The following is a 27,704-nucleotide window of genomic DNA, read 5'->3' on the forward strand; positions in this document are numbered from 1 at the left end:
TAGGGTTGTTGATCTCCCCCATAGTGTGCACCCAGATATTTCTGTTGTGTAAAAGGTGGGTTTTAGTTGTCACAACACATCCTTCGTAACAAGATTTTTTCTTATGCTTTTGAACAACCTGAAAGCTCCTTGACTGCACCGAACACCAACAAATCACATAAGGGAGACTGTCTTTACAGCACATAACAAACAGTACATTGTTGCCCAGATTTGTTATCCAATCCGCTTAATTTCCTGTCAGCTTGTCCTGTCTGAGGCTGGCTTTAAATTGCTGTGTCAGTGCTCCCCCCATATAAACTATTGACCCTGTGTCTCTGTTTCTCTCTTCTTTCCTCTCCTACAGTGTATGGAAGTTATCCCTGGAAAAACCATTGGAAACTGCTTTGCTGTTGAGTTTGGGTGGTGTTGGCAGCATTGTCCTCAACCAGTGGCACAGCAGCCCACAGTCCAATCTGCAAACCATGGCCAGTGTTTTGGACAGTAGGTTTCACTCACACAAATTAGTGTCACTGTGAAGACTTAATGATTGGGTCTTTTTGTTTTATTTATTTGGCCAATAATGAATCATACAAACAAAACATGTACAGTTGTGCTAAAAAGTTTGCATATACTCGCAGAATTTTTGATTTATTTTTTGACCATTTTTCAGAGAATGTGAATGATGACACAAAAACTTTTTTTCACTCATGGTTTGTGGTTGGGTGAAGCCATTTATTGTCAAACAACCGTGTTTACTCTTTTTAAATCATAATGACAACAGAAACTACCCAAATGACCTTGATCAAAAGTTTACATACCCCTGTTCTTAATATCGTGTGTTGCCTCCTTTAACATCAGTGTCAGCTTGGAGCCTTTTGTGGTCGTTGTGGACGAGGCTCTCTGATGGTAAAACTGCCACTGAATATGTCTTGGACTTTATTTACATTAATTACAAAGAAATACAAGCTGTATGGCACTCTATGGTAAATCTGCATGGAGTAGACAGTTTTCAAAAACTGAGTGAATGTACAAGAAGTTGAAGAGTGAGGAAAGCCACCAAGACACCCAGACAACCCAGAAGAAGTTATAGGCCTATGTGGCTGTGATTGGAGAAACTGTGCACAGTTCAAATTTTACATTTTGCATCACCACTCTTAGCTTCATAGTGGAGTAGAGCGGAGAAGGATATTCTTTCACCAAAACAGATCAAATGTAGGCTTGTGCCTCAAATGTGCATTCTGGCAATTTGTAGCTAAACTTTCAGGTCTTCTTTTTAAAGCACCCATCACACATAGCAAGAATGTGCAGGAGCCAGGCCGACATGGCAAAAATGGCCATAATCTGGACAATCTGAGGGAAAGAGGTGTGCACTGTGGGCAGAACCCGTCCAGACTACCTCGTCCACACCTGCATGATCGCATCCAAAGCATATTTAAACAACAGTTAGATAACACAGACTGCTGTCAGGCGACCATAAAAGGTGCTGAAGACTGCCCGATGTCCATACGTCTGGATGGCAAACACGGCACTGGAGTGCGAGGCAGCACTGTGTCCTCCCTTTGCACAGGTCCTGCTGGTATTGGACTTTGGAGAACAACCAATGTATGCACTGGCCTCACGCCATACGTGTCCAAACTGCCAACGGTGCGATCACTCACTCACTTATGAAATCTTCGCTTGCCCCCTCGTCCCAGCGCTACTGACCTCATGTGCATGTGCGTGCATAGAACAGGTGCTGAAATGAATGCTCAGTGTGTGTGTTTTCATAATGGCTGAATGAGCCACTATACGTGTGTGTGGGGCGCGCTTATGTGCCGTTGTCAGCCACTGGACACCTTTTGCTACTAAAGTTTGCTGGCAGTGGGCCAAGCTTTTCCATGCGCACAACAGTCGACAGACACAGCCTTTCCAGCAAACTTTACTTTCTTTTTTTATTTTGTTGCTCACTCCAGTAGCACAATGCAACTCTGTACACTGCGATGTCTAGATGGATTATCACCTGGGATTTATTTATGCTGTGGTTGTTTGCAGCACACAGCAGCCAGGTGAGAGGGTTTTCACCACAGGCTGTGGTCCCTGGCTCATGTCCGCCCTGCAATGTGAAACACTCCTGGGGCTGTGCCAAAGGTGAGATTCATGTTTAAAAGGGGAGGTGATGGTCTACTGGTTAAGGCGTTGGGCTTGAGACCAGAAGATCCTCGGTTCAAATCCCAGCCCGACTGGAAAATCACTAAGGGCCCTTGGGCAAGGTCCTTAATCCCCTATTGCTCCCAGTGTGTACTTTTCCATCTGATGCAGATGGAAAAGTGCTATATAAATGCAGTCCATTTACCATTTACCATTTGTCATGGCTGGGCGAAACAGTTCCACGTCATATTTCCTTCAGAATTAGATTGTGATCAAGTAATAATATTTATATTACAGCGGTGAGATTTGTTCAGCTCTGAGCCTCTGATGCGTGCAATAATGCATTACTGCACATGAGACCACAGAGAGGCGCACCTGCCCGTGGTGTCACAGATATGATCAGTACAATAATTAATACAATATTTAATGTCTGCGGCGGTATGCGCTGTGCGACGCATTGACCTGCAGTGGCACACGGTGCTTTCTGTTTGATTGTGCTGTTCACATTCACTGCACATGATGAATGCATGCCTCATATATGTTATTACATATCAACATTTCCTTTGCCCTCCACTGGCCAGGGTCCAGTGGAGGTGGACATACATGGCACAACATGCCAGCAGGCTTTGCTGTGACGATCCATCACAGCAAAGCGAATGAGCTCATTCAACCGCGATCAGATCATTTCAAATGCTGGTAGGACACCATCAGAATATATAGATTGCGATCAGATGGCACACAAACTTCACATAGACTGCTGTCAGATGTGCGTCCCATCTCGACAGCGCCAAGAGTGTTTTGAACTGTATAAAACACTCAGGACAGCCGAGCGAATGCGAGCAACTATGTAGACTGCCCCGAGAGTGCTGTCCATCAGTCTTCATTCAGTCCACACTGTTGTGTGGGCCGCTGAAGAGGAGGTACTGCTGGCCCACCACCACCAGATGGCGCCCTGCTTGAAGTGCGGGCTTCATGCTCAGAGGGCGTCATAGCAACCGGGAGTGACAGCTGTTACTCGTCATCAGCATCAGCTGTCACTCATCCACATCATCACCACCACCTTAAAGGCCGGACTGCAACTCCACCTCCCCGCCGAGAAATCAACTACCAATCAGGTAATTTTCTCTGCTGAACAAAACCTTGTGTAATAGTCTGAACTTCTTTTGCAGCCGTTTTCCTGTGGTGTTGCCTTATCTGTGGGATTGGCGTTTGGTGTGATCAGCGACGGCTTCGCTTCACACCCCAACCAGATAAGTGGTTAGACAGGAGCTGCACGAGTGTGTGATTGGAGGTGGAGGTGCTCCCTCCTTACTGAATACAGACTGTGGGATTACTGAGTGTGCGACCTCACACTCATCAGGACTGTCTCTGTTCTCTGCCAGCAGTACCGGGTCTGACTGCTGAAGACAGCGGCCACTGGGGCGCAGGGCTTGGCGGCTCCGGTGTTCTTCAGCTCCGTTGGCAGTGGAAGCTGTGTGGGATCCGGCTCTTCTCTCGCCAGGCGTCTTCTATCGTCGAGCCTGCCCACACGTCACCTGGTGTATGATTGACAGTCACTATATTGTTATTGCCTGTACGTCGTTGTGCGATTCACAACATTAAATTGTTACTTTTGGCTTATCCATTGTCCGTTCATTTACGCCCCCTGTTGTGGGTCCGTGTCACGACACTTTCACAACACACACCTCAATACTTCCCGACTGTGGCTGGATGTGTCATTCTGACACCATTTGGCCTCAATCGACATATGTGTTATCATTCATGTTCTCTGAAAAATGGCCAGAAAAACAAAAATTCTGCCAGGGTATGTAAACGTTTGAGCACAACTGTACATATGACAACATTAAAAACCAGGATAACACAAGAAAGTGAAAAGATGCTTATTTCCAATGTGGTCCCTAAAATCTTGTCAAATGGCGCTGTGACAGCAGCTACCTACTGATAAAGTGTGTTTGACACTTTGTGCTGTAGGTCTGCTGAGGGTGAAGCAGACGTCTGGTCAGGCCGTCCATACGCTGAGGAAAGAACACATGAGCAGTTCAGAGGAGCTTTACAAAGGATCACATGGTAATCCACCATAATGTTTGTATTTAGAGTTAATATAAGTCCACAGACACACTCGATCATGTTCTGCTGTCTGTCAGGTTTGAGAACACTCACACTCATACCTATAAATATTTGACAGTGATGTTCTTTTTGCTGTTGACCACAACACATTCTAACTGAATGCAAATTGTCACTATAGCCTTAAAGTGCAGTGATTCAGATTTAATTCCAGTACTTATGACCTCTTTAGAAAAGGAGGGACTGTGTATAAAAATGGCTGTCATCACTAAATGATTAAGATGATAGTTTTGTCTGTAGCATTTTTGTTGTTGTTATTAACTGCAGACATCATGAATTTCCAATTAAACAGATATAGTCCTGTGCCACTTTACAGACATTTTGATTGTAGAGTTTTGGATTTTGTAGGTTAGCTGAGAATGAATTCTTCTAAATTCCCCAGTGGTGGGTTACACAAAACATGTCATCAAAATGTCAAACCCATGCCTAACTTTTCCAGGTATGTTTTCAGGGGTGAACCCACCTACCACAGCAGGCTATGCGACACACTCTGACACAGCTTTTTCCATGATGCACTCCAAACACATTTGTCTCCTAGACATGTATCTTCATGACGTGACAGTGTGTCAGAACTTTCAAAAAGAGAATCACAGATATGACATAAAGATCAGGGCCCTTATTCACAAAGCATGCTAAGGATAAAAGTAGCTCTTAGTGACATCATTCTAAGAAAAATCTTAGAATTCCCTGAATTCTTAGACATTTCTTAAGCCCCCGTCACACATAGCAAGAATGTGCAGGAACTCGGCCGACACAGCAAAAATGGTCATAATCCAGATGCAGTCAGGAAGGAAGGAGGCACAGCCAGACTGCCTGGTGCACACCTGCAGGATGCAGCCAAAACATATTTCAGACAACAGTCAGATGACACAAACTGCTGTCAGATGCCACCAACATTGGAGCTGTCACTCACTCACTCACCCACGCAATCAAATTTTTGCTTAACCTCACATTCCCAGCACTAAACTTACCTCTCATTAGGAAGAGGGTGCGCTGGCAGGACGGAGTGCTCGCGTGCATGTGAGAAGGGACATGCAAAATGGACATGCAGCTACAAAAACAGCCATATAATAAATTATTAACCTTGCTTGCTCGGTCTGTACGGAAATATCAGACCTCTGTGTATTTTGCACAGACCTCACTAACGCTTGGTCTGTACTGTCAACACCTTAGACTGATATTTTCCTGGACAGACCACATGCTCAATTAATAATGCTGCCTTTTTCAGACCGCTACGACTACTACTACTTATAATAATAATAATAATAATAATAATAATGATAATAATTTTAAAAAGATACTTATCGGCCCATGACCGAAAGAACGAGATCGCGAGTACAAGCGGCCAAGATGAGTTTCCTCCGCAGGGTGGCTGGGCACTCCCTTAGAGATAGGGTGAGGAGCTCGGTCACTCGGAAGGAGCTCGGAGTCGAGCCGCTGCCCCTCCACGTCGAAAGGAGCCAGCTGAGGTGGCTCGGGCATCTTTTCCGGATGCCCCCTGGACGCCTCGCTGGAGAGGTGTTCCGTGCACGTCCCATTGGGAGGAGGCCCCGGGGACACGCTGGAGGGACTACGTCTTTCGGCTGGCTTGGGAACGCCTCGGGGTTCCCCTGGAGGAGCTGGGGGAGGTGTGTGTCGATCGGGAGGTCTGGGCGGCTTTGCTTGAACTGCTGCCCCCGCAACCCGACCCCAGATAAAGCGGAAGAAAATGGATGGATGGATGGATGGATAATTTTAACAAGTAAAATGTTTAAATCAGTATTTCTCTGGGTCTAAGTTTTACTTCTGTGAATAAACTGGACTAAGTTGTATTGATAAGCCATTTAAAAATAAATTTAATGAATTTAATTTTTCCGCATAACTAAAGTGTGATGTGATTAATGTATTGTCTAAATTTTGGCATTACTGGCTCTATTTGGGGTTCTAGCTTTAAAATCAGGTTAGGATGAGGGAAGCCAAAAATACAAAAATGATTATGGCTCTTGTGGTTAGTAATCTTATCAAACAAATAACGAATTTAAGACAGCAAAATTGGAGTGACATTTACATTGAGGATGTTGATCAATCTTACGAATTATTCATTTCTATTATTTCTAATTTATATGACAGACATTGCCCTTGTGTGTTAAAAAATGGAAAAAAGCTAAGCAAAGCTAAACCTTGGATCACTAAGGGACTTCTGAATGCATGTAAAAAGATTTTTGTATAAGCAGTTTTTAAAATCTAGAACAATTGAAGCTGAGATAAGATATAAGTCATATAAAAACAAACTAACTTACATTATGCGATCATGTAAAAAGCAGTATTATAGTGATTTATTGGAAAAAAAGAAAATGAATATAAAGGGTACTTGGAGGTTATTAAATGAAATCATAAATAAGAAAAAAGATGTCAAAGAATATCCTGCCTTTTTTATACAAATACTGACACAATTGTTAAAGAAAACAAAGCTATTGCAGATCATTTTAATGGTTATTTTGTTAACGTGGGTAAAAACTTAGCAAATTCAATTATTCCTTCCGAATCGTGCTCCTTGAATTACAGCAAAACAATAGAAACAGTTCGTGATTCAATGTTTATTAGAGGAACGGATGAAAAAGAAATTATTGATATGGTTCACAAACTTAAAGGGAAAAATTAAACTGATAGTGACCGTTTTGATATGTTTTTGGTTAAAAATATTATTGATTGCATTGTTAAGCCTTTAACATATATTTGTAATTTGTTTTAATGACTGGGGACATTTCCTTTCAAAATGAAAATAGCTAAAGTGATCCCATTGTTCAAATCTGGTGACAAGCATGTCTTTTGCAATTATAGGCCAATCTCCCTCTTACCACAATTTTCCAAAATTCTGGAAAACGTATTTGAAATTAGGTTAAACGATTTTTTAACTAAACATCATGTCCTTAGCGAGCAGCAATACGGTTTTAGAAAGAATCGCACTACTTCGCTGGCTGTGATGGATTTCATTGAACAAATTACCAATGCGATTGAAAATAAGCAATATACTGTAGGGGTTTTTTTGATTTACAGAAAGCATTTGATACTATAGATCATACCTTGCTATTGGACAAATTACAGAAGTATGGTATCAGCGGATTGGCACATGACTGGATAGCGAGCTACTTAGACAGTAGGTATCAGTGTATCCACTTTGGTGGGACAAATTCTGAGTTTTTGAAGATTACTTGTGGGGTGCCACAGGGTTCAGTCCTTGGGCCACTGTTGTTCCTTTTGTATATTAATGATATATGTTTGGTTTCTAAGTACGTAAGTTGTATTTTATTTGCGTACGATACGACTGTGTTTTGTAGTGGGGATCATTTGGGACAGCTCCTGGACAAGATGGAGAACGAATTACATAAATTTAAAAAATGGTTTGATTTAAATAAATTATCGCTCCATTTTGGTAAAACTAAGTGTATGATATTTGGGAATAAGTCCAGGAATTTAAGCAAAAAAATATTACTACATGATATTGAAATTGTAACAGATACAAAATTTCTTGGTGTTCATATTGATGATAGATTAAGCTAGAAAACACATATTAACTATGTTAAAACTAAAATGTCAAAAGCCATTGCAATTCTGCACAAAGCCCAGGACTTCCTCACCCAACATGCATTGACAACTTTATATCATGCATTACTTGTTCCATATATGACAAATTGTGTCGAGGTTTGGGGAAATACATACAGAACTAATACTAAACCAGTTTTTCTGTTGCAAAAGAAAGCTATAAGAATTATCAGTAATAAACCATATCGAGAGTCAACAAATTCGTTATTTGCTTGTCTGCAAATTTTAAAATTCTGGGACTTGGTTGATTATATTACAATACAGATTATGTATAAAGTTAAAAATAAGCTTTTGCCTCTACATGTCCAGAATCTGTTTAAAATGAGAGACTCCAGCTACAGTTTGAGAGGAACATTATTTTTTGAGAAATTGAAGATCTGTAGTACTGTTAAAAGTCATTGTGTTTCCGTCAGGGGTGTTAATATTTGGAATAATTGTCCTGATAATATTAAAATACTTGGTACATTGGTTGGTTGTAAAAGGCTTTACAAAAATAATATATTTACCCGTTATAGGTTGAAGGATTAGGTTTACATTTTGTCACTGTTCACTCTTACTTGTTTGGTTGTGTTTTGAAATTTTGTGATTAAGTTAAATTGTTTATGCACTTTTTTCCTTTTCCTTTTCTTTTCTCTCTCTCTCTCTCTCTCTCTCTCTCTCTCTCTCTCTCTCTCTCTCTCTCTCTCTCTCTCTATATATATATATATATATACTCAACAAAAATATAAATGCAACACTTTTGGTTTTGCTCCCATTTTGTATGAGATGAACTCAAAGATCTAAAACTTTTTCCACATATACAATATCACCATTTCCCTCAAATATTGTTCACAAACCAGTCTAAATCTGTGATAGTGAGCACTTCTCCTTTGCTGAGATAATCCATCCCACCTCACAGGTGTGCCATATCAAGATGCTGATTAGACACCATGATTAGTGCACAGGTGTGCCTTAGACTGCCCACAATAAAAGGCCACTCTGAAAGGTGCAGTTTTGTTTTATTGGGGGGGATACAGTCAGTATCTGGTGTGACCACCATTTACCTCATGCAGTGCAACACATCTCCTTCACATCATCCGTGAAGAGAACACCTCTCCAACGTGCCAAACGCCAGCGAATGTGAGCATTTGCCCACTCAGGTTGGTTAGGACGACGAACTGGAGTCAGGTCGAGACCCCGATGAGGACAACGAGCATGCAGATGAGCTTCCCTGAGACGGTTTCTGACAGTTTGTGCAGAAATTCTTTGGTTATGCAAACCGATTGTTTCAGCAGCTGTCCGAGTGGCTGGTCTCAGACGATCTTGGAGGTGAACATGCTGGATGTGGAGGTCCTGGGCTGGTGTGGTTACACGTGGTCTGCAGTTGTGAGGCTGGTTGGATGTACACGCCTTTGGAGACAGCTTATGGTAGAGACATGAACATTCAATACACGAGCAACAGCTCTGGTTGACATTCCTGCTGTCAGCATGCCAATTGCACGCTCCCTCAAATCTTGCGACATCTGTGGCATTGTGCTGTGTGATAAAACTGCACCTTTCAGAGTGGCCTTTTATTGTGGGCAGTCTAAGGCACACCTGTGCACTAATCATGGTGTCTAATCAGCATCTTGGTATGGCACACCTGTGAGGTGCGATGGATTATCTCAGCAAAGGAGAAGTGCTCACTGTCACAGATTTAGACTGGTTTGTGAACAATATTTGAGGGAAATGGTGATATTGTGTATGTGGAAAAAGTTTTAGATCTTTGAGTTCATCTCATACAAAATGGGAGCAAAACCAAAAGTGTTGCATTTATATTTTTGTTGAGTGTATATATATGTATATATGTATGTATGTATATGTATATATACATTCTTTATTTTTAATGGTATAAGGGGAGGGTGCTTATAAGCTTTGCTTCTGCCTTCACCCTTTCGGCCACACGGGTTTTCGTACGTTGTTTCTTTTATGTTTTGTTATTGCCTTTGTTGTTGCTCAGCTGTGTGCCGGATAAATAAATAAAATCAAATTCAATTCAAAATATGTAGGTTGTTATATCAATTTTGGTTTGAATACAGATACAACACACATTAAGCAGTGCACCTAAATTGGTGGTTGGGGGGAGGGGAAATATTAATCAAAAAACACTTCAGAATGCTTCCCTGGATATCAAAAACCCCCAAATTCCCTGCAGATGAAGGTCCACTTTCACCAGGCTACAGGCCTGAGATTTTAAATTGGTGTCAAATGACGTAAAAACTGTAGAAAAGCTGCCCCCTTAACTTGTGTTTATCCTAAAGTATTTAAATAATGTGTAGATTAAGGTATTTCTATAATAGGATGCTGCATTAGAAAAGAACAGCAATGGTTAGTGAGTGAAATGTTTTTTCAGCAGGAGAACAATTTGATGTTTTCGTAGCTGTCTCCACCTTGTTTGACCTTAAATCCAAGGATGTGATCGCAAAAGGGTTTCTATAAAAAGATAGATAGTGAACAGTTTATGATTTGGTTGTGAAAAATGTCAGTCAGACCACTGACATATCCCCATCAGCAGCAAGGCTTTTGCACATGTAGCATGCCTGTGGACCATATGCCTAAAAAAAAGTTTTGTCCAACCTTTAACAATAGAAGCAAAGAGGAAATCGGTAATTATAAAACCAGTATGGCTACCAAGTTGTTCTAAGCTTTGCTGCTGTGCTGCTGCATGCAGAGTGGAGAAAATTAACTCCTTCCTAGGTTGCCAAAACCCTGAAGCCTCTTGTGGTGTGCCATGAATGGAAGCAGCTTGAGGGTGGGCACACACAGAAATACACACAGAGCAAAGTGGAACCGATGGCTCTGATTTCTGAGCTGTCAGGGAAAATGGGTCAGTATGTGACAAATAAGAGGGGCTTTCAGATCCTCGTTGCCAGTCAGCACAGTGTGACAGAACATGTCTGTGGCACAGGGGGGCTGAGTCCACACACCCAAAACCCGGACTTCTACTGTGTAAATAATTATGGAACTGACTGTGTGTTTGCAAAGAGCAGATCTGTGCGTCAAGCATATTTTATTTTAAGTTATGTGTCTAAATATCAGTAAAAGTTGATGTAATGTCAGAAGCAGCATTTCATGTAAACCCCCCCCCCCCCTAGACAAAGGTTGTAATTTGATGTCTCTGGCTCTGCTTTGCAGATGAGCTGTTTCACGTGGACTTAAAGGAAGACGATGTTCATCGCACAACTCTCACACCAGCAGCCTTCAACTGTGTTCTTTATGGCCTCCCTAACATAAATGTCATATGACTTACTGGATATCTTATATATATATATATATATATATATATATATATTTTTTTTTTTTTTTTCAGGAGATGTCTTTCACTGTGAAAATTGCTGGAACACAGTACTGTTCATGCCAGTTTTCACCCTTTCCCAATTTCTTCCATTTCTACATATGTGTCTAGTGTTGACATAAAATTTCATGTAAAAGCTTTTAGGTTTGCGTTGTGTTGTGACAACTAATACAGAGATGGCTGTTTGGCTGTTCATCTTTACATTTCCCTGTTCCTGCTGGTGGCAGGTGGAAACAGTTTGAACTCTCCATAGCATCTTACCTCTGATGGAAAATGTCTCAAAAGAAAGCAAAAAGTCATCCTTTAAGGTTTATGTTTAACATACTTTTTAATGTTTAATGTAAACCTCAAGCTTCTTCATCAGCTCTGTTATTCGCTTCTTTGCATCACCGTTGACCAATCCAAATATCCTGCAGCGGATTAAAAAAGCAGCCTTCCAACAAAGATCCTGAATAATCATATGTGCCTTTTTACTGATATTTATTCATACATTCTGCGTGAAATGTCTCTATGTGAAAAACCAATTACTTTCTTAGTTTTTTAGCCAACTACATATCGAAATTCAAATGATAGTTTTGTTGAATTTGACCAGACACACCCAGCCTTTGTGTAGGAAATCAGTCACTGTGCATGTTGCAAATGCCACTGCAATACAGTGATACTTTCTTTTAATATAAGCCTCGACTTGCTCCTCTTGTTCTCTTCTGTGTTACCTGCACTAAGGAGGTAATTTGTTCAGTTTTAATTGACTTGGTGTGATGATCAGAAGAATATATCAATAACAAATGACCAGATTTCAGTAAAATTTAGTGCAGAAGATGACTTCGGGCCAGTGTTGATAAGTGTTTGATCCAGTTATAAATTCAAACTAATTGTTCATTACTGCTGTTGAAAGTTGAGGACATACAGAGTTGAGTCTTGTCTAAGTGGTGCCCTCTGAGTGTCCTCTTCTTTTTCAGTGTGATTGTCGTCACTTGTACCTGTAATACTATTGTATTTCTGTGCGTCTGTGTGTATTTTGTGTGTCCTGTGTTATTTAAGCAGCCTTGTGACTGCTCAGCATTCTGCTGTGCTGATCTGCTTTGAGGGTTGTATCTTTGGGATATCTATGTGCAGAATGCTCTCAATATATTGACCAAATTCTGTGTCCATCACTGATTACTGAAGATCCTTCACTGATGTGCTTTAGCAGGAGACTACATGAAACTCTGAGATGATTAAAACATTTTTTGAGACTGATTTAGACACTTTGGTGAGCTTGTTAGCGTGCATAGAAATATCCCATTGTTTGCTGAAAAGAATGTGCTAAAAACAAGAAAGCATGATACTGTTTTAAAGTGTGCGTTGAATCCTGACCTCACAGCTTTATGTCTCAGCCTGAATTGAAGTCTGCTTTTTTGTTGTTTGTTTTGCTTAGTTCTTAAATGTTAATAAAATTTGTTCAAACAAATGAATTGATTTTCATCAAACTTGGTAAATACCATGACTACCATCAGAGGTGCCACCAGGGATTTCTTTCCCATGAAAAGAAATACTGATACTGTTTTACATAAGGCTATGCATTTTAATTATATTTTCATATCATATACGTTGCCACGAACAGCGGGAGAAGAAGAAAACTAGAAGGGTGGAAATAAGAGTGGGGACTTTGAATGTTGGTAGTATGACTGGTAAAGGGAGAGAGCTGGCTGATATGATGGAGAGGAGAAAGGTAGACATATTGTGTGTGCAAGAGACCAAGTGGAAGGGAAGTAAGAGCAGGAGCATCGGCGGTGGGTACAAGTTGTACCATGGTGAGGACAGGAAGAGTAATGGTGTTGGGGTCATTTTAAAGGAAGAGTATGTTAAAAGTGTGTTGGAGGTTAAGCGAGTGTCTGACAGGGTGATGAGTGTGAAGTTGGAAATTGAAGGGGTGATGATGAATATCATCAGTGCATATGCCCCACAGGTAGGTTGTGAGATGAAGGGGAAAGAAGATTTCTGGAGTGTGATAGATGAGGTGGTGGAGAGTGTGCCCAAGCATGAAAGAGAGATATGGTATCAAGGATAGGAATGGGGAAGGACAGATGGTAGTTGATTTTGCAAAAAGGATGGAAATGGCTGTGGTGAATACCTACTTTAAGAAAAGGGAGGAGCACAGGGTAACATATAAGAGTGGAGGAAGGTGCACACAGGTGGACTACATTCTTTATAGGAGATGCAAGCTAAAAGAAATCACAGACTGTAAGGTGGTAGCAGGAGAGAGTGTCACTAGACAGCATAGGATGGTTGTTTGTAGGATGAGTTTAGAGGTAAAGAAGAAGAAGAGAGTGAGAGCTCAACAAAGGATCAGATGGTGGAAGCTGAAGGAGGAAGACTGTTGTGTGAAATTTAGCGAGCAGGTGAGAGAAGCACTGGTTGGAGGGGAAGCAATTTTGGACAACTGGAAAAGTACTGCAGATGTGGTGAGGGAGACAGCTAGGGCAGTACTGGGTATGACATCTGGACAGTGGAAGGAAGACAAGGAGACTTGGTGGTGGAATGAAGAGGTCCAGGAAAGCATAAGGAGAAAGAGGTTGGCGAAAAAGTTTTGGGACAGTCGGAGAGATGAAGAAAGTAGACAGGAGTACAAGGAGATGCGGCGTAAGGTGAGAAGAGAAGTGGCAAAAGCAAAGGAAAAGGCATATTGCGAGCTGTACAAGAAGTTGAATAGTAAGGAAAGAGAAAAGGACTTGTACCGATTGGCCAGACAAAGGGACAGAGCTGGAAAGGATGTGCAGCAGGTTATAGTGGTAAAAGATGCACATGGTAATGTGCTGACAAGTGAGGAGTGTGTGCTGAGAAGGTGGAGGGAATATTTTGAAGAGTTGATGAATAAAGAAAATGAGCGAGAGAAAAGGCTGGATTATGTGGTGAGAGTAAATCAGGAAGTAAAAGAGATTAGCAAGGACGAAGTGAGGGCTGCTATGAAGAGGATGAAGAGTGGAAAGGCAGTTGGTCCAGATGACATTCCAATGGAGGCATGGAAATGTCTAGGAGAGATGGCAGTAGAGTTTCTAACCAGATTGTTTAATAAAATCTTGGAAAGTGAGAGGATGCCTGAGGAGTGGAGACGAAGTGTGCTGGTTCCTATTTCCAAGAACAAGGGTGATGTGCAGAGCTGCAGTAACTACAGAGGCATAAAGCTGATCAGCCACAGCATGAAGTTATGGGAAAGAGTAGTAGAAGCTAGGCTTAGAAAACAGGTGAAGATCTGTGAGCAGCAATATGGTTTCATGCCGAGAAAGAGCACTACAGATGCAATGTTTGCTCTGAGAATACTGTTGGAAAAGTACAGAGAAGGACAGAAAGAGTTACATTGTGTGTTTGTGGACTTAGAAAAAGCTTATGATAGGGTGCCAAGAGAAGAGTTGTGGCATTGTATGAGGAAGTCTGGAGTGGCAGAGAAGTACGTTAGGGTAGTGCAGGACATGTACAAGAATAGTGTGACAGCGGTGAGATGCGCAGTCGGAATGACAGAGTCATTCAAGGTGGAGGTGGGATTACACCAAGGATCAGCTCTGAGTCCTTTCTTGTTTGCAGTGGTGATGGACAGGTTGACAGATGAGATCAGACAGGAGTCCCCATGGACTATGATGTTTGCAGATGACATTGTGATCTGTAGTGAGAGTAGAGAGCAAGTTGAGTCTAGTCTGGAGAAGTGGAGATATGCTTTGGAGAGAAGGGGAATGAAAGTCAGTAGAAGCAAGACTGAATACATGTGTGTGAATGAGAGGGAGCCCAGTGGAATAGTGCAGTTGCAAGGAGTAGAAGTGGTGAAAGTAGATGAGTTTAAATATTTGGGGTCAACTGTTCAAAGTAATGGAGAGTGTGGTAAAGAGGTGAAGAAGAGAGTGCAGGCAGGGTGGAGTGGGTGGAGAAAGGTGGCAGGAGTGATTTGTGACCAAAGAATATCAATCAATCAATCAATTTTTTTTTTATATAGCGCCAAATCACAACAAACAGTTGCCCCAAGGCGCTTTATATTGTAAGGCAAGGCCATACAATAATGATGTAAAACCCCAACGGTCAAAACGACCCCCTGTGAGCAAGCACTTGGCTACAGTGGGAAGGAAAAACTCCCTTTTAACAGGAAGAAACCTCCAGCAGAACCAGGCTCAGGGAGGGGCAGTCTTCTGCTGGGACTGGTTGGGGCTGAGGGAGAGAACCAGGAAAAAGACATGCTGTGGAGGGGAGCAGAGATCGATCACTAATGATTAAATGCAGAGTGGTGCATACAGAGCAAAAAGAAACAGTGCATCATGGGAACCCCCCAGCAGTCTACGTCTATAGCAGCATAACTAAGGGATGGTTCAGGGTCACCTGATCCAGCCCTAACTATAAGCTTTAGCAAAAAGGAAAGTTTTAAGCCTAATCTTAAAAGTAGAGAGGGTGTCTGTCTCCCTGATCTGAATTGGGAGCTGGTTCCACAGGAGAGGAGCCTGAAAGCTGAAGGCTCTGCCTCCCATTCTACTCTTACAAACCCTAGGAACTACAAGTAAGCCTGCAGTCTGAGAGCGAAGCGCTCTATTGGGGTGATATGGTACTACGAGGTCCCTAAGATAAGATGGGACCTGATTATTCAAAACCTTATAAGTAAGAAGAAGAATTTTAAATTCTATTCTAGAATTAACAGGAAGCCAATGAAGAGAGGCCAATATGGGTGAGATATGCTCTCTCCTTCTAGTCCCCGTCAGCACTCTAGCTGCAGCATTTTGAATTAACTGAAGGCTTTTTAGGGAACTTTTAGGACAACCTGATAATAATGAATTACAATAGTCCAGCCTAGAGGAAATAAATGCATGAATTAGTTTTTCAGCATCACTCTGAGACAAGACCTTTCTGATTTTAGAGATATTGCGTAAATGCAAAAAAGCAGTCCTACATATTTGTTTAATATGCGCTTTGAATGACATATCCTGATCAAAAATGACTCCAAGATTTCTCACAGTATTACTAGAGGTCAGGGTAATGCCATCCAGAGTAAGGATCTGGTTAGACACCATGTTTCTAAGATTTGTGGGGCCAAGTACAATAACTTCAGTTTTATCTGAGTTTAAAAGCAGGAAATTAGAGGTCATCCATGTCTTTATGTCTGTAAGACAATCCTGCAGTTTAGCTAATTGGTGTGTGTCGTCTGGCTTCATGGATAGATAAAGCTGGGTATCATCTGCGTAACAATGAAAATTTAAGCAATACCGTCTAATAATACTGCCTAAGGGAAGCATATATAAAGTGAATAAAATTGGTCCTAGCACAGAACCTTGTGGAACTCCATAATTAACTTTAGTCTGTGAAGAAGATTCCCCATTTACATGAACAAATTGTAATCTATTAGACAAATATGATTCAAACCACCGCAGCGCAGTGCCTTTAATACCTATGGCATGCTCTAATCTCTGTAATAAAATTTTATGGTCAACAGTATCAAAAGCAGCACTGAGGTCTAACAGAACAAGCACAGAGATGAGTCCACTGTCCGAGGCCATAAGAAGATCATTTGTAACCTTCACTAATGCTGTTTCTGTACTATGATGAATTCTAAAACCTGACTGAAACTCTTCAAATAGACCATTCCTCTGCAGATGATCAGTTAGCTGTTTTACAACTACCCTTTCAAGAATTTTTGAGAGAAAAGGAAGGTTGGAGATTGGCCTATAATTAGCTAAGATAGCTGGGTCAAGTGATGGCTTTTTAAGTAATGGTTTAATTACTGCCACCTTAAAAGCCTGTGGTACATAGCCAACTAACAAAGATAGATTGATCATATTTAAGATCGAAGCATTAAATAATGGTAGGGCTTCCTTGAGCAGCCTGGTAGGAATGGGGTCTAATAAACATGTTGATGGTTTGGATGAAGTAACTAATGAAAATAACTCAGACAGAACAATCGGAGAGAAAGAGTCTAACCAAATACTGGCATCACTGAAAGCAGCCAAAGATAACGATACGTCTTTGGGATGGTTATGAGTAATTTTTTCTCTAATAGTTAAAATTTTGTTAGCAAAGAAAGTCATGAACTCATTACTAGTTAAAGTTAATGGAATACTCAGCTCAATAGAGCTCTGACTCTTTGTCAGCCTGGCTACAGTGCTGAAAAGAAACCTGGGGTTGTTCTTATTTTCTTCAATTAGTGATGAGTAGAAAGATGTCCTAGCTTTACGGAGGGCTTTTTTATAGAGCAACAGACTCTTTTTCCAGGCTAAGTGAAGATCTTCTAAATTAGTGAGACGCCATTTCCTCTCCAACTTACGGGTTATCTGCTTTAAGCTACGAGTTTGAGAGTTATACCATGGAGTCAGACACTTCTGATTTAAAGCTCTCTTTTTCAGAGGAGCTACAGCATCCAAAGCTGTCTTCAATGAGGATGTAAAACTATTGACGAGATACTCTATCTCCCTTACAGAGTTTAGGTAGCTACTCTGCACTGTGTTGTTATATGGCATTAGAGAACATAAAGAAGGAATCATATCCTTAAACCTAGTTACAGCGCTTTCTGAAAGACTTCTAGTGTAATGAAACTTATTCCCTACTGCTGGGTAGTCCATCAGAGTAAATGTAAATGTTATTAAAAAATGATCAGACAGAAGGGAGTTTTCAGGGAATACTGTTAAGTCTTCTATTTCCATACCATAAGTCAGAACAAGATCTAAGATATGATTAAAGTGGTGGGTGGACTCATTTACTTTTTGAGCAAAGCCAATAGAGTCTAATAATAGATTAAATGCAGTGTTGAGGCTGTCATTCTCAGCATCTGTGTGGATGTTAAAATCGCCCACTATAATTATCTTATCTGAGCTAAGCACTAAGTCAGACAAAAGGTCTGAAAATTCACAGAGAAACTCACAGTAACGACCAGGTGGACGATAGATAATAACAAATAAAACTGGTTTTTGGGACTTCCAATTTGGATGGACAAGACTAAGAGACAAGCTTTCAAATGAATTAAAGCTCTGTCTGGGTTTTGGATTAATTAATAAGCTGGAATGGAAGATTGCTGCTAATCCTCCACCCCGGCCCGTGCTACGAGCATTCTGGCAGTTAGTGTGACTCGGGGGTGTTGACTCATTTAAACTAACATATTCATCCTGCTGTAACCAGGTTTCTGTTAGGCAGAATAAATGATATAAATAATTGATTGTTGATCAATTATTATATCATTTACCAACAGGGACTTAGAAGAGAGAGACCTAATGTTTAATAGACCACATTTAACTGTTTTAGTCTGTGGTGCAGTTGAAGGTGCTATATTATTTTTTCTTTTTGAATTTTTATGCTTAAATAGATTTTTGCTGGTTATTGGTAGTCTGGGAGCAGGCACCGTCTCTACGGGGATGGGGTAATGAGGGGATGGCAGGGGGAGAGAAGCTGCAGAGAGGTGTGTAAGACTACAACTCTGCTTCCTGGTCCCAACCCTGGATAGTCACGGTTTGGAGGATTTAAGAAAATTAGCCAGATTTCTAGAAATGAGAGCTGCTCCATCCAAAGTGGGATGGATGCCGTCTCTCCTAACAAGACCAGGTTTTCCCCAGAAGCTTTGCCAATTATCTATGAAGCCCACCTCATTTTTTGGACACCACTCAGACAGCCAGCAATTCAAGGAGAACATGCGGCTAAACATGTCACTCCCGGTCTGATTGGGGAGGGGCCCAGAGAAAACTACAGAGTCCGACATTGTTTTTGCAAAGTTACACACCGATTTAATGTTAATTTTAGTGACCTCCGATTGGCGTAACCGGGTGTCATTACTGCCGACGTGAATTACAATCTTACCAAATTTACGCTTAGCCTTAACCAGCAGTTTCAAATTTCCTTCAATGTTGCCTGCTCTGGCCCCCGGAAGACAATTGACTATGGTTGCTGGTGTCGCTAACTTCACATTTCTCAAAACAGAGTCGCCAATAACCAGAGTTTGATCCTCGGCGGGTGTGTCGTCGAGTGGGGAAAAACGGTTAGAAATGTGAACGGGTTGGCGGTGTACACGGGGCTTCTGTTTAGGGCTACTCTTCCTCCTCACAGTCACCCAGTCAGCCTGCTTTCCCGGCTGCTCGGGATCTGCCAGGGGGGAACTAACGGCGGCTAAGCTACCTTGGTCCGCACCGACTACAGGGGCCTGGCTAGCTGTAGAATTTTCCACGGTGCGGAGCCGAGTCTCCAATTCGCCCAGCCTGGCCTCCAAAGCTACGAATAAGCTACACTTATTACAAGTACCATTACTGCTAAAGGAGGCCGAGGAATAACTAAACATTTCACACCCAGAGCAGAAAAGTGCGGGAGAGACAGGAGAAGCCGCCATGCTAAATCGGCTAAGAGCTAGTAGCTACGCTAAGCTAGCGGATTCCTAAAAACACGCAAAGTGAATAATGTGTAAATAATTTAGAGGTGATTCAGCAGAAGGAGTGCTTTAGTTAAGGCACGTAAAGATTACACTGGGAAACAAATCGTAATCTAGATAACTAGATCAATCTAACTGCGCAGATTAAACAGCTAACAGATACAGAAAAACACCGCTGTGCTCCGGAACAGGAAGTGATACAATACCGCAGTGAGAGCCAACCACCAATCAATATCATATCAGCAAGAGTGAAGGGGAAAGTTTACAAAACAGTAGTGAGACCAGCTATGTTGTATGGTTTAGAGACAGTGGCACTAACAAAAAGACAGGAGGCAGAGCTGGAGGTGGCAGAGCTGAAGATGTTGAGATTCTCTTTGGGAGTGACAAGAATGGACAAGATTAGGAATGAACATATCAGAGGGACAGCTCATGTGGGACGGTTTGGAGACAAAGTCAGAGAGGCGAGATTGAGATGGTTTGGACATGTGCAGAGGAGGGACCCAGGGTATATAGGGAGAAGGATGCTGAGGATGGAGCCACTAGGCAGGAGAAGAAGAGGGAGACCAAAGAGGAGGTTCATGGATGTGCTGAGAGAGGACATGCAGGTGGTTGGTGTGACAGAGGAAGATACAGAGGACAGGGTGAGATGGAAACGATTGATCTGCTGTGGCGACCCCTAACGGGAACAGCCGAAAGACAAAGAAGAAGAAGAAGATCATAACATTCCCTTATTTGTGGATAGAAAAACATGATTTGACAGTTACTTCAGAATCAAACCTTTCAGTCTTTATTCACCATGTATCTAAAAGAATACAAGGAATTTAACACCGGTTTGACCTGTACTCTCTCTGTACAAGCAGGTATAATTATACACTAATTACTAAATATTTCACAGTAAAAATGTGCAATAAAAAATGTGTGCATAGGAGAAATAGACAGATTAAAGTTGTACATGAGGTAGGTCTATACTTGTCAGGGGAAACACTGAACATACAATGACATTCACTTAGATTCAGTTATTTGCTGCAAGACTGATACTCTAGACCACACCTGGGCATTCTACAGCCCGCAAGCCGTATCTGGCCTTTTGGCTGACTCGGACTGGCCTGCAAATACCTGGAAATCGAATAAAATCAGGTTCTCCCCAGACAATGGAACTGCGCCACACCATTATACTGCCATCTAGCGGTTTGTAATGTTTTAGCGGGAGAGACGGTGGGAATCTAACGGCGCCAAACCCGCTATTGTGGGAAACTTCACATAAATCACATCACAAATGGATACATACATGTGATTTCTTAGTTTTTGTTTTTTGTTTTTTTTTTTTGTAATAAATTTGCAAAAAATTCAAAAAACATTTTTCATATTGTCATTATGGGGTGTTGTGAGTAGAATTTTGAGGGAAAATGAATTTACTGTTTTGGAATAAGGCTGTAACATAATAAAATGTGGAAAAAATTAAGTGCTAGGAATACTTTCTGAATGCACTGTGCATTTTCCATAACATATTATGCTATAATCTGAGTTTGTGTGTTTGCTTGTTCCACAGCTCCTCTAAGGTCCTTGGCCAATTTCCACCAAACTCAGTGTGTGCGTGTAGATTGATCCCAAAATTGCCCTTCAGGTTGCATTCATAATCTGATGATTCGGCCAGTATTTGCTGAACAAATAGTGAAAAGTTTATTAACATCGACCAGCGCTGAGATACACGAGACTCTGCAAGAGCGATGTCAACATCAGTCAGGCAATGCTGATGTTCATCATGCTTGAAATCTTCAACATTTATGTTAAAACGCTGCCAAGGGTTGAGGTGTACTACCACTACATCACCTACACTAGTACACTGTTAGTGCACCATTCACCTCTGCCGGCCTCCGTTGGCCAATGATTCTATGTCCTATAGTAAGTCAATGGACCGTCCTCAGTCATCGAGCCCCGCCAATACAACAACATCACCCTCTGCTGAGTAAGTCAATCTGCATTGAAGACAGGAAATTTAGGCAAGTAAAAAGAGCCTTCTCTGGAGTTTCACAGACATTTTTGAGAATATGTTACATCGGCCAGCATTAGCCACTTCACGTCATAGTGTGAATTGGCCCTAAGGAGCTTGTTTTGAGAAAGGTCAAGATAATGAGGGTCAAAGGTCAAATTTTTAGTTTAGCTATTTGTTCCCCTACTCCTCCAAAGTCCTTTGGCCAGTTTCCACCAAAAATGAAATGGGGATTAAAATCAAACCCAGAATTCCCCATAAAGGGTTTGTTTGCGCAAAGGTCAATGTAATTTGGGTCAATGGCCAAAATGATAGTTTTCACTCTGATATCCATCGGAGGTGGCACACACATGTAAGTGGAATTGCATGGTGAACAGCACATTTACAAAAGGGCAATTATGGGGTCAATTGTCGGCATTGGGACGATGATGCGTTCTGTTATTTTTTTCTGCTTGGGTCTTGCTGCACTGCTTTCTCTTGACTGTCGCTTGGTGCTTGGTGGTGGGCGTGTCCCTCTGTCTTTCCACTCCCATGCCCTGGATCTTTCCCTCATACCTGTTCCTCATTGTCTGCTCATCACCTTCCTGTATTTAAACCTCACCTTGTCCACCAGTTCCCTGCCAGATTGTCATGCCTCACAGCCTTCGCTTCTAGCCCTATCTTCTGAGTTTTGTTTTGATTGCCTTGCTACCTTTTTGACCTTCTGCATGTTTTTGGACCATGCCTGACGTTTTTGACACTGTTGCTGTTTTTGGACTGCCTTCTTGTGTACCGAACCCTTCAAATACCCACAGTAAAACCTTTTAAAAGTAATTCGTCTGTGTCTGAGCCTTGCATTTGTGACCTGCCATTTCAGGCCACTGACCTTGAAAGAAAGATCTGGACAAACATGGATGCAGCAAGCTCAGACCCATTTCAATTGACAGTACATGTGCACAGTCAACAGCTGGTTCAGCAGGAGAACAAATGATCCATGCTGTGCGCCGGACTTGGTGAACTGGCCAAACACCAAGATACCATGATGTCTGTGTTAAGCACACAGGTCGGACAGTTGCAGTGGTGGGCACAGATAACCAAAAAATTAACTTTGATAACAGATAACTGAAAAGTTATCTTCGATAAAGATAAAACAATAAACCACCCAAAAATGTATCGGAAGTTACAGATAAATTGCAATATTATCTCTGGCACATTTACAGCTACTAGTAAAACAAATTTAATAGCTTCTAGTAATATTAAAAGTAACAACAGACCCAAACAATGAGCCCACACTTTTTTCTTTCAACATTCTGCCCCTGCTAGAAGCTCTTGTTTACTATAGCGCTCCTAACATAGAGACACTCTGAGCGCAACCATAAGGCAGCCATCTCTCTATCAACTACAAAGCTCCAGTCAGGCAGAGGGCTTGAAAAATAAAGTCATGCTGAGTTATGGTTTTGATTTAGAAATAACATTAATACCGATAGAATAACTCCATTAATGTCAATTCTGTCATTTGTACAAAGTTAAAATATAACATATATCTTTTAATGTTGAATAATGCACTAATTCTGAGGTTTTGTAACAAACAGACAGATCGCAAAGGATTCTGGGTAAAAGTGCCTCTGCTAAACACTGATTGGTTCAGTCATTCATTATGTAAACCAACATGTTAATGTGACGTCTGTCGTGCGTTGGTGTTTAAAGATAAATGTGCTTTTGTAAAATATTCTTTTTTTTTATTTGTAAAAACAGGCATTTTTACAGAGCTCTGCAAGTGTCATCGCAAAATGTTTTGCATGTGGAGAGAATGTGCGCACGTTTTATGATGTAAAACGTGCTTTACACTGTGTGAGATGATTTTTCATGCAGGAATTTTTTGGACCGAGTTTCAGGTTAATCGTGCGTCCTGTATCGTGTAGTGTACATGGAGTATCAAGCTGCGGTCAACATCTGACGACCACCTCCTGATCGCCGATCGTATGGTCGAATGAGAATCAAACCTGTTTGATATATTATTGTGGTCGGCCGTCGTGAGGGCTTCCTCCTGCTGAAAAGCTACAACAAGCATCCAACCGCTTGCACTGTGCCTGTGCAAACACTGCAGAGCTGTCTTGTAATGTTATTATTATTATTATTTTGCTGGACACCTCGCTGGAGAGGTGTTCCGGGCACGTCCCACTGGGAGGAGGCCCCGGGGAAGACCCAGGACACGCTGGAGGGACTACATCTCTCGGCTGACTTGGGAATGCCTTGGGGTTCCCCTGGAGGAGCTGGGGGAGGTGTGTGTGGATCGGGAGATCTGGGCGGCTTTGCTTGAGCTGCTGCCCCCACGACTTGACTCCGGATAAAGCGGAAGAAAATGGATGGATGTATGGATGTTTTGTTTTTAAACTTCATTTGTAAAAAAAAAAAAAAAAAGCCATTTGCAAAGCCAAAAAGTTGATTTGACAATCATCTGATATAACCGGGGTCAAAATAAATAGAACACTGCCATCTACTGGTTCCCAGATGCTTAGTACTTAGGGTGAATACTGCCATGAACACTACTGGCCAGTAGATGGCAGTAGAGGCCTTGAAAACAAAATTCCAGATAATCCCTGTCTGCTACATTTAAAATGCGTGGAATTTAACAAAGGCAAATACAAAACCAACGTCTATAAATGCAGAGAATATATTCAAGAGAGTTTTAGGCACTAGAGTTTAATGCTGTTGTCCGTGGAGCCTGAACACAGTGTCTGAAATGCATTTGTCCTGTCGTGACGTACTGAGATTACATCATCTTACCCATAATGCACTGCGGGGCTCAGCATGTGCTCACAAAACCTTAAAAATTAGCACATTACTAAAACATATATCTGATATTTTCACTTTATAAAACTTCAGACATGACAGTAATTTTAAATAACTTGTCCAAAATTAGTTTGGTTAAAATTTGAACCATAAGTTAAAAATGTATGCCTCTGGATGACTTATTGGTATGGTGTTAAAGGAATTGTTTTTTTTTTTCTTGGTTGTTTCTCCTTTGTCTGCAGAGGAGTGAGATGCTTTTCATACAAGCCGTTCTCTTCTGTTTGCAGAGGTGCATCTGATACAAAACTTTTAACAGGTGGGTGCTGAACTGATTTTAAGTTTTAAAAATGCTTGTCGCTGTTCTGCTTTGTTTACTTTGTTTATCGGTTTAAAAGTTATCGGACAAAAATTAATCGGAAGATAATTGGTCCAATAATGGTTTTTAAAGTTATTTAAAAAGATAATCCGATGATGAAAACATTATCTTTGATAATTATCTGTTGTCGGATTATCGTAAGTGTGCCCACCACTGGACAGTTGGTGGCCAAGCTGGATCAGCAAGCTATGACTGCACCATAGACCGGCTTCATGGTTCCAGCCCTCCCAGGGGCAAACTGTAATCCCTCTCTGCCCCAGAGCACCAAGCCATGAATGACTATATTCCAGAATGCCTGGCCGTTGGATTCTTTTTTTTTTTTTTTTGGAGAAAAAAGATAAGACCCTTCATCCCTGTATCAATTTTAGGGGACATAACAGCATTACTGTCAACAACAGTTAGCCCCTCCCTATGATCGCCACAGTGTTTGAACTGCTGAATGGTGCTAAAGTATTCACTGAAATGGATTTATGTAATGCTTACTATTTGGTCAACACCCCCATGGGTCACTATGAATATTTGGTGATGCCGTTTGGTTTAACTAATGCACCTGCTGTATTCCAGAACTTGGTCAATGATGTCCTCCGAGATTTCCTTAATAAGTTTGTGTTTGTCTATTTGGATGATATCTTGATTTTCTGCCCTAATGATGAGACTCACTCACAGCATGTCCGAATGGTACTTCAGTGGTTACTACAAAACCAGTTGTACGTCAAGACAGAGAAATGGGAGTTTGACAAATCCACAGTGTCTTTCCTGGGATTTGTGTTAGCTAAGGGGGAGATCAAAATGGACCCAGGAAAGGTGGCAGCCATGACAGATTGAGCTGTTCCACACACCAGCAAAGAGGTTCAAAGATTTCTTTTTTTTCTCCTTTATTTAGAGCTGAGCTGAGCCGCTCCGTATCTGCACGTAAAAAAAAAAAAAAAAGTGTTCCGTGGTCACCGCTGTCACTGTATTATGTTCTAAGCCATATATATTGATTTAGAACAGAAAACGGTCAAAAGGGATAATAAATCTAAATATAAGTGTAAGGATGATTGAATATATCAGAGCAGTAAATTAATCAGTGCGTGTGAATGAATGAATGCGTGAAGATTACACTGTGAAACAAATCGTTATCTAGGTAACTAGATCAATCTAACTGCGCAGATTAAACAGCTAACAGATACAGAAAAACACCGCTGTGCTCCAGAACAGGAAGTGATACAACACCGCAGTGAGAGCCAACCACCAGTCAGGAAGGGAGAGAGGAGTTCCACAGCTGATGATGCCGCCGTAACAACCTGCAGATTACATTTCCCCATGACACGATAATATGGATTTCCTGTATGCTGTAAAGTTACAAATATGATAATGAGCTATAGCCTCTTTTAGCCTTCTTGCAGGGAGTGCGATTACAGCAACATACCTAAACTGCAGAAAGCGAGGCGCGTAGCCAGGTATCACAAGGAAGGAGGCTGGCAGCTCGCTGCACGATGGCATGCTGCAGAATTAAATCATTAGCAGCTAACACAAAAACAATAAGGTTGATAAGCAGCGTAGCACTGCTACATACTTGCACTGGGATTGAAGCAATCAACCAGGTGGCGGAAGTGGAGCAGCTAAGGGTGCCTGCTCAATGCTGTACAGAGCCAGGAGGGAGCCAGCCACTAACGCACTACTCTTTTTAAAGTGTGCCCCTAGCAAGGGTTGGGTGAACCAAATTACTATCAGGGGAGAGAAGGAGGACACTCCTCCTGCTACACTTGCCACTAAGGTCATGAGGCAATGACCCAGTGCAGCCATTCTTGGATTGTTTAAGTGAGGTTAAATCTTGGATGAATCCTAATCTGTTTGATCATAATGAATCCAAGAGGAGGTTATCCTGTTTGTTGGGAGCACTTCCACAGCTTCCTGGGTTCCAACAGTCATTCCTTTTTTTGACAGCCATTTTAAATTTAATAAGCAGATCAGTGCTGTTGTTGCAACAAGTTTCTTCCAACTCCGTCTCTTAGCCAAGTCCAAGTCATATTTCTCTAGGATTGACCTTGAGAAGGTTATCCACAGCTTTGTCACAAGCAGACTAGATCATTGTGACTCTCTGCACGTTGGCTTGGATCAGACCTCTCTAAACTGACTTCAGCTTATTCAGAATGCTGCTGCTCATCTTTCGGGAAAAAAAAAATTGTGACCACATTACACTGGTTTTAGATACTCTTCACTGGCTTCTGGTCCGTTACCGTGTCGATATTAAACTGTATCTTTTAGAGCGTCTTTTTCCTGACACCCCAACCAGAGCCTTAAGGTTTTCTGACCAACTGTTGCTGGAGGTGCCTAAAACCAGATTAAAGACAAGAGGTGACAGAGCCTTTGCACCAGCTGCCTCCAGGCTCTGGAATAGTGTCCCCTTTAATATTAGATCACCCCTCTCCCTAGAGACTTTTTAATCCTCTTTAAAAACCTATTTCTTTTCTCTGAGGTTTCCTAAATGAGCAATTACATCTCTTTTCCCTACTACTTTTTACTCTTTATTTTACTTTGTCTTTTATTTGTGTTATTGCCTGTTGTAATTTTGTTATTTTTAATTAATTTATTTACGATTGGGGGTAACTTAGTGCCCATTTTTAAAAATGTTGTACAGCGCTTTGGTCGACTGCTGTCTTTTAAAACGTGCTTTAGAAATAAAGGCTGAGTCTGGGTGACCGGAAAAAAAACCCCCCACCTCATACACGCTTCCAGACACACGCTTCCACACACACACACACGCACACACACACACACACACACACACACACACACACACACACACACACACACACACACACACACACACACACACACACACACACACACACACACACACACACACAGAGTATGCACAGGAATGATTACAGTACATTGGAGTGCAGGGTAATGAGTATGACCTGTTCCACTCCCAGTATAACAGCTAATCAGACTGAGCCATATTCCATTTCATTAAATCAGTTACAGGCTCAAAGCCTAATGAGTACACAGTTTTGGGCATCCTACCATGATGAGTCAACATATCTGCTGTGCAAGTGGTTTATTGTCTCCTTTTGTCACATCAGACAAAATTGTCACTCTC

General features: G+C 41.6%; 1 protein-coding gene across 1 annotated transcript in view; it reads left to right on the forward strand.

Moving 5' to 3' along the window:
* The window catches only part of LOC117522987 (cilia- and flagella-associated protein 46), a 316,276-nt gene extending 305,184 nt beyond the window's left edge, over positions 1-11,092 (forward strand). The window contains exons 57-59 of the mRNA XM_034184405.1: positions 344-480; positions 4,078-4,173; positions 10,966-11,092. Of these exons, the coding sequence (XP_034040296.1) occupies positions 344-480; positions 4,078-4,173; positions 10,966-11,075 (343 nt within the window). The 3' untranslated portion in view covers positions 11,076-11,092. The remainder of the gene's footprint in view (positions 1-343; positions 481-4,077; positions 4,174-10,965) is intronic.
* Positions 11,093-27,704: the final 16,612 nt, after the last annotated feature.

Source organism: Thalassophryne amazonica, chromosome 13 (assembly GCF_902500255.1).
Source record: "Thalassophryne amazonica chromosome 13, fThaAma1.1, whole genome shotgun sequence".
Classification (NCBI taxonomy): Eukaryota; Metazoa; Chordata; class Actinopteri; order Batrachoidiformes; family Batrachoididae; genus Thalassophryne; species Thalassophryne amazonica.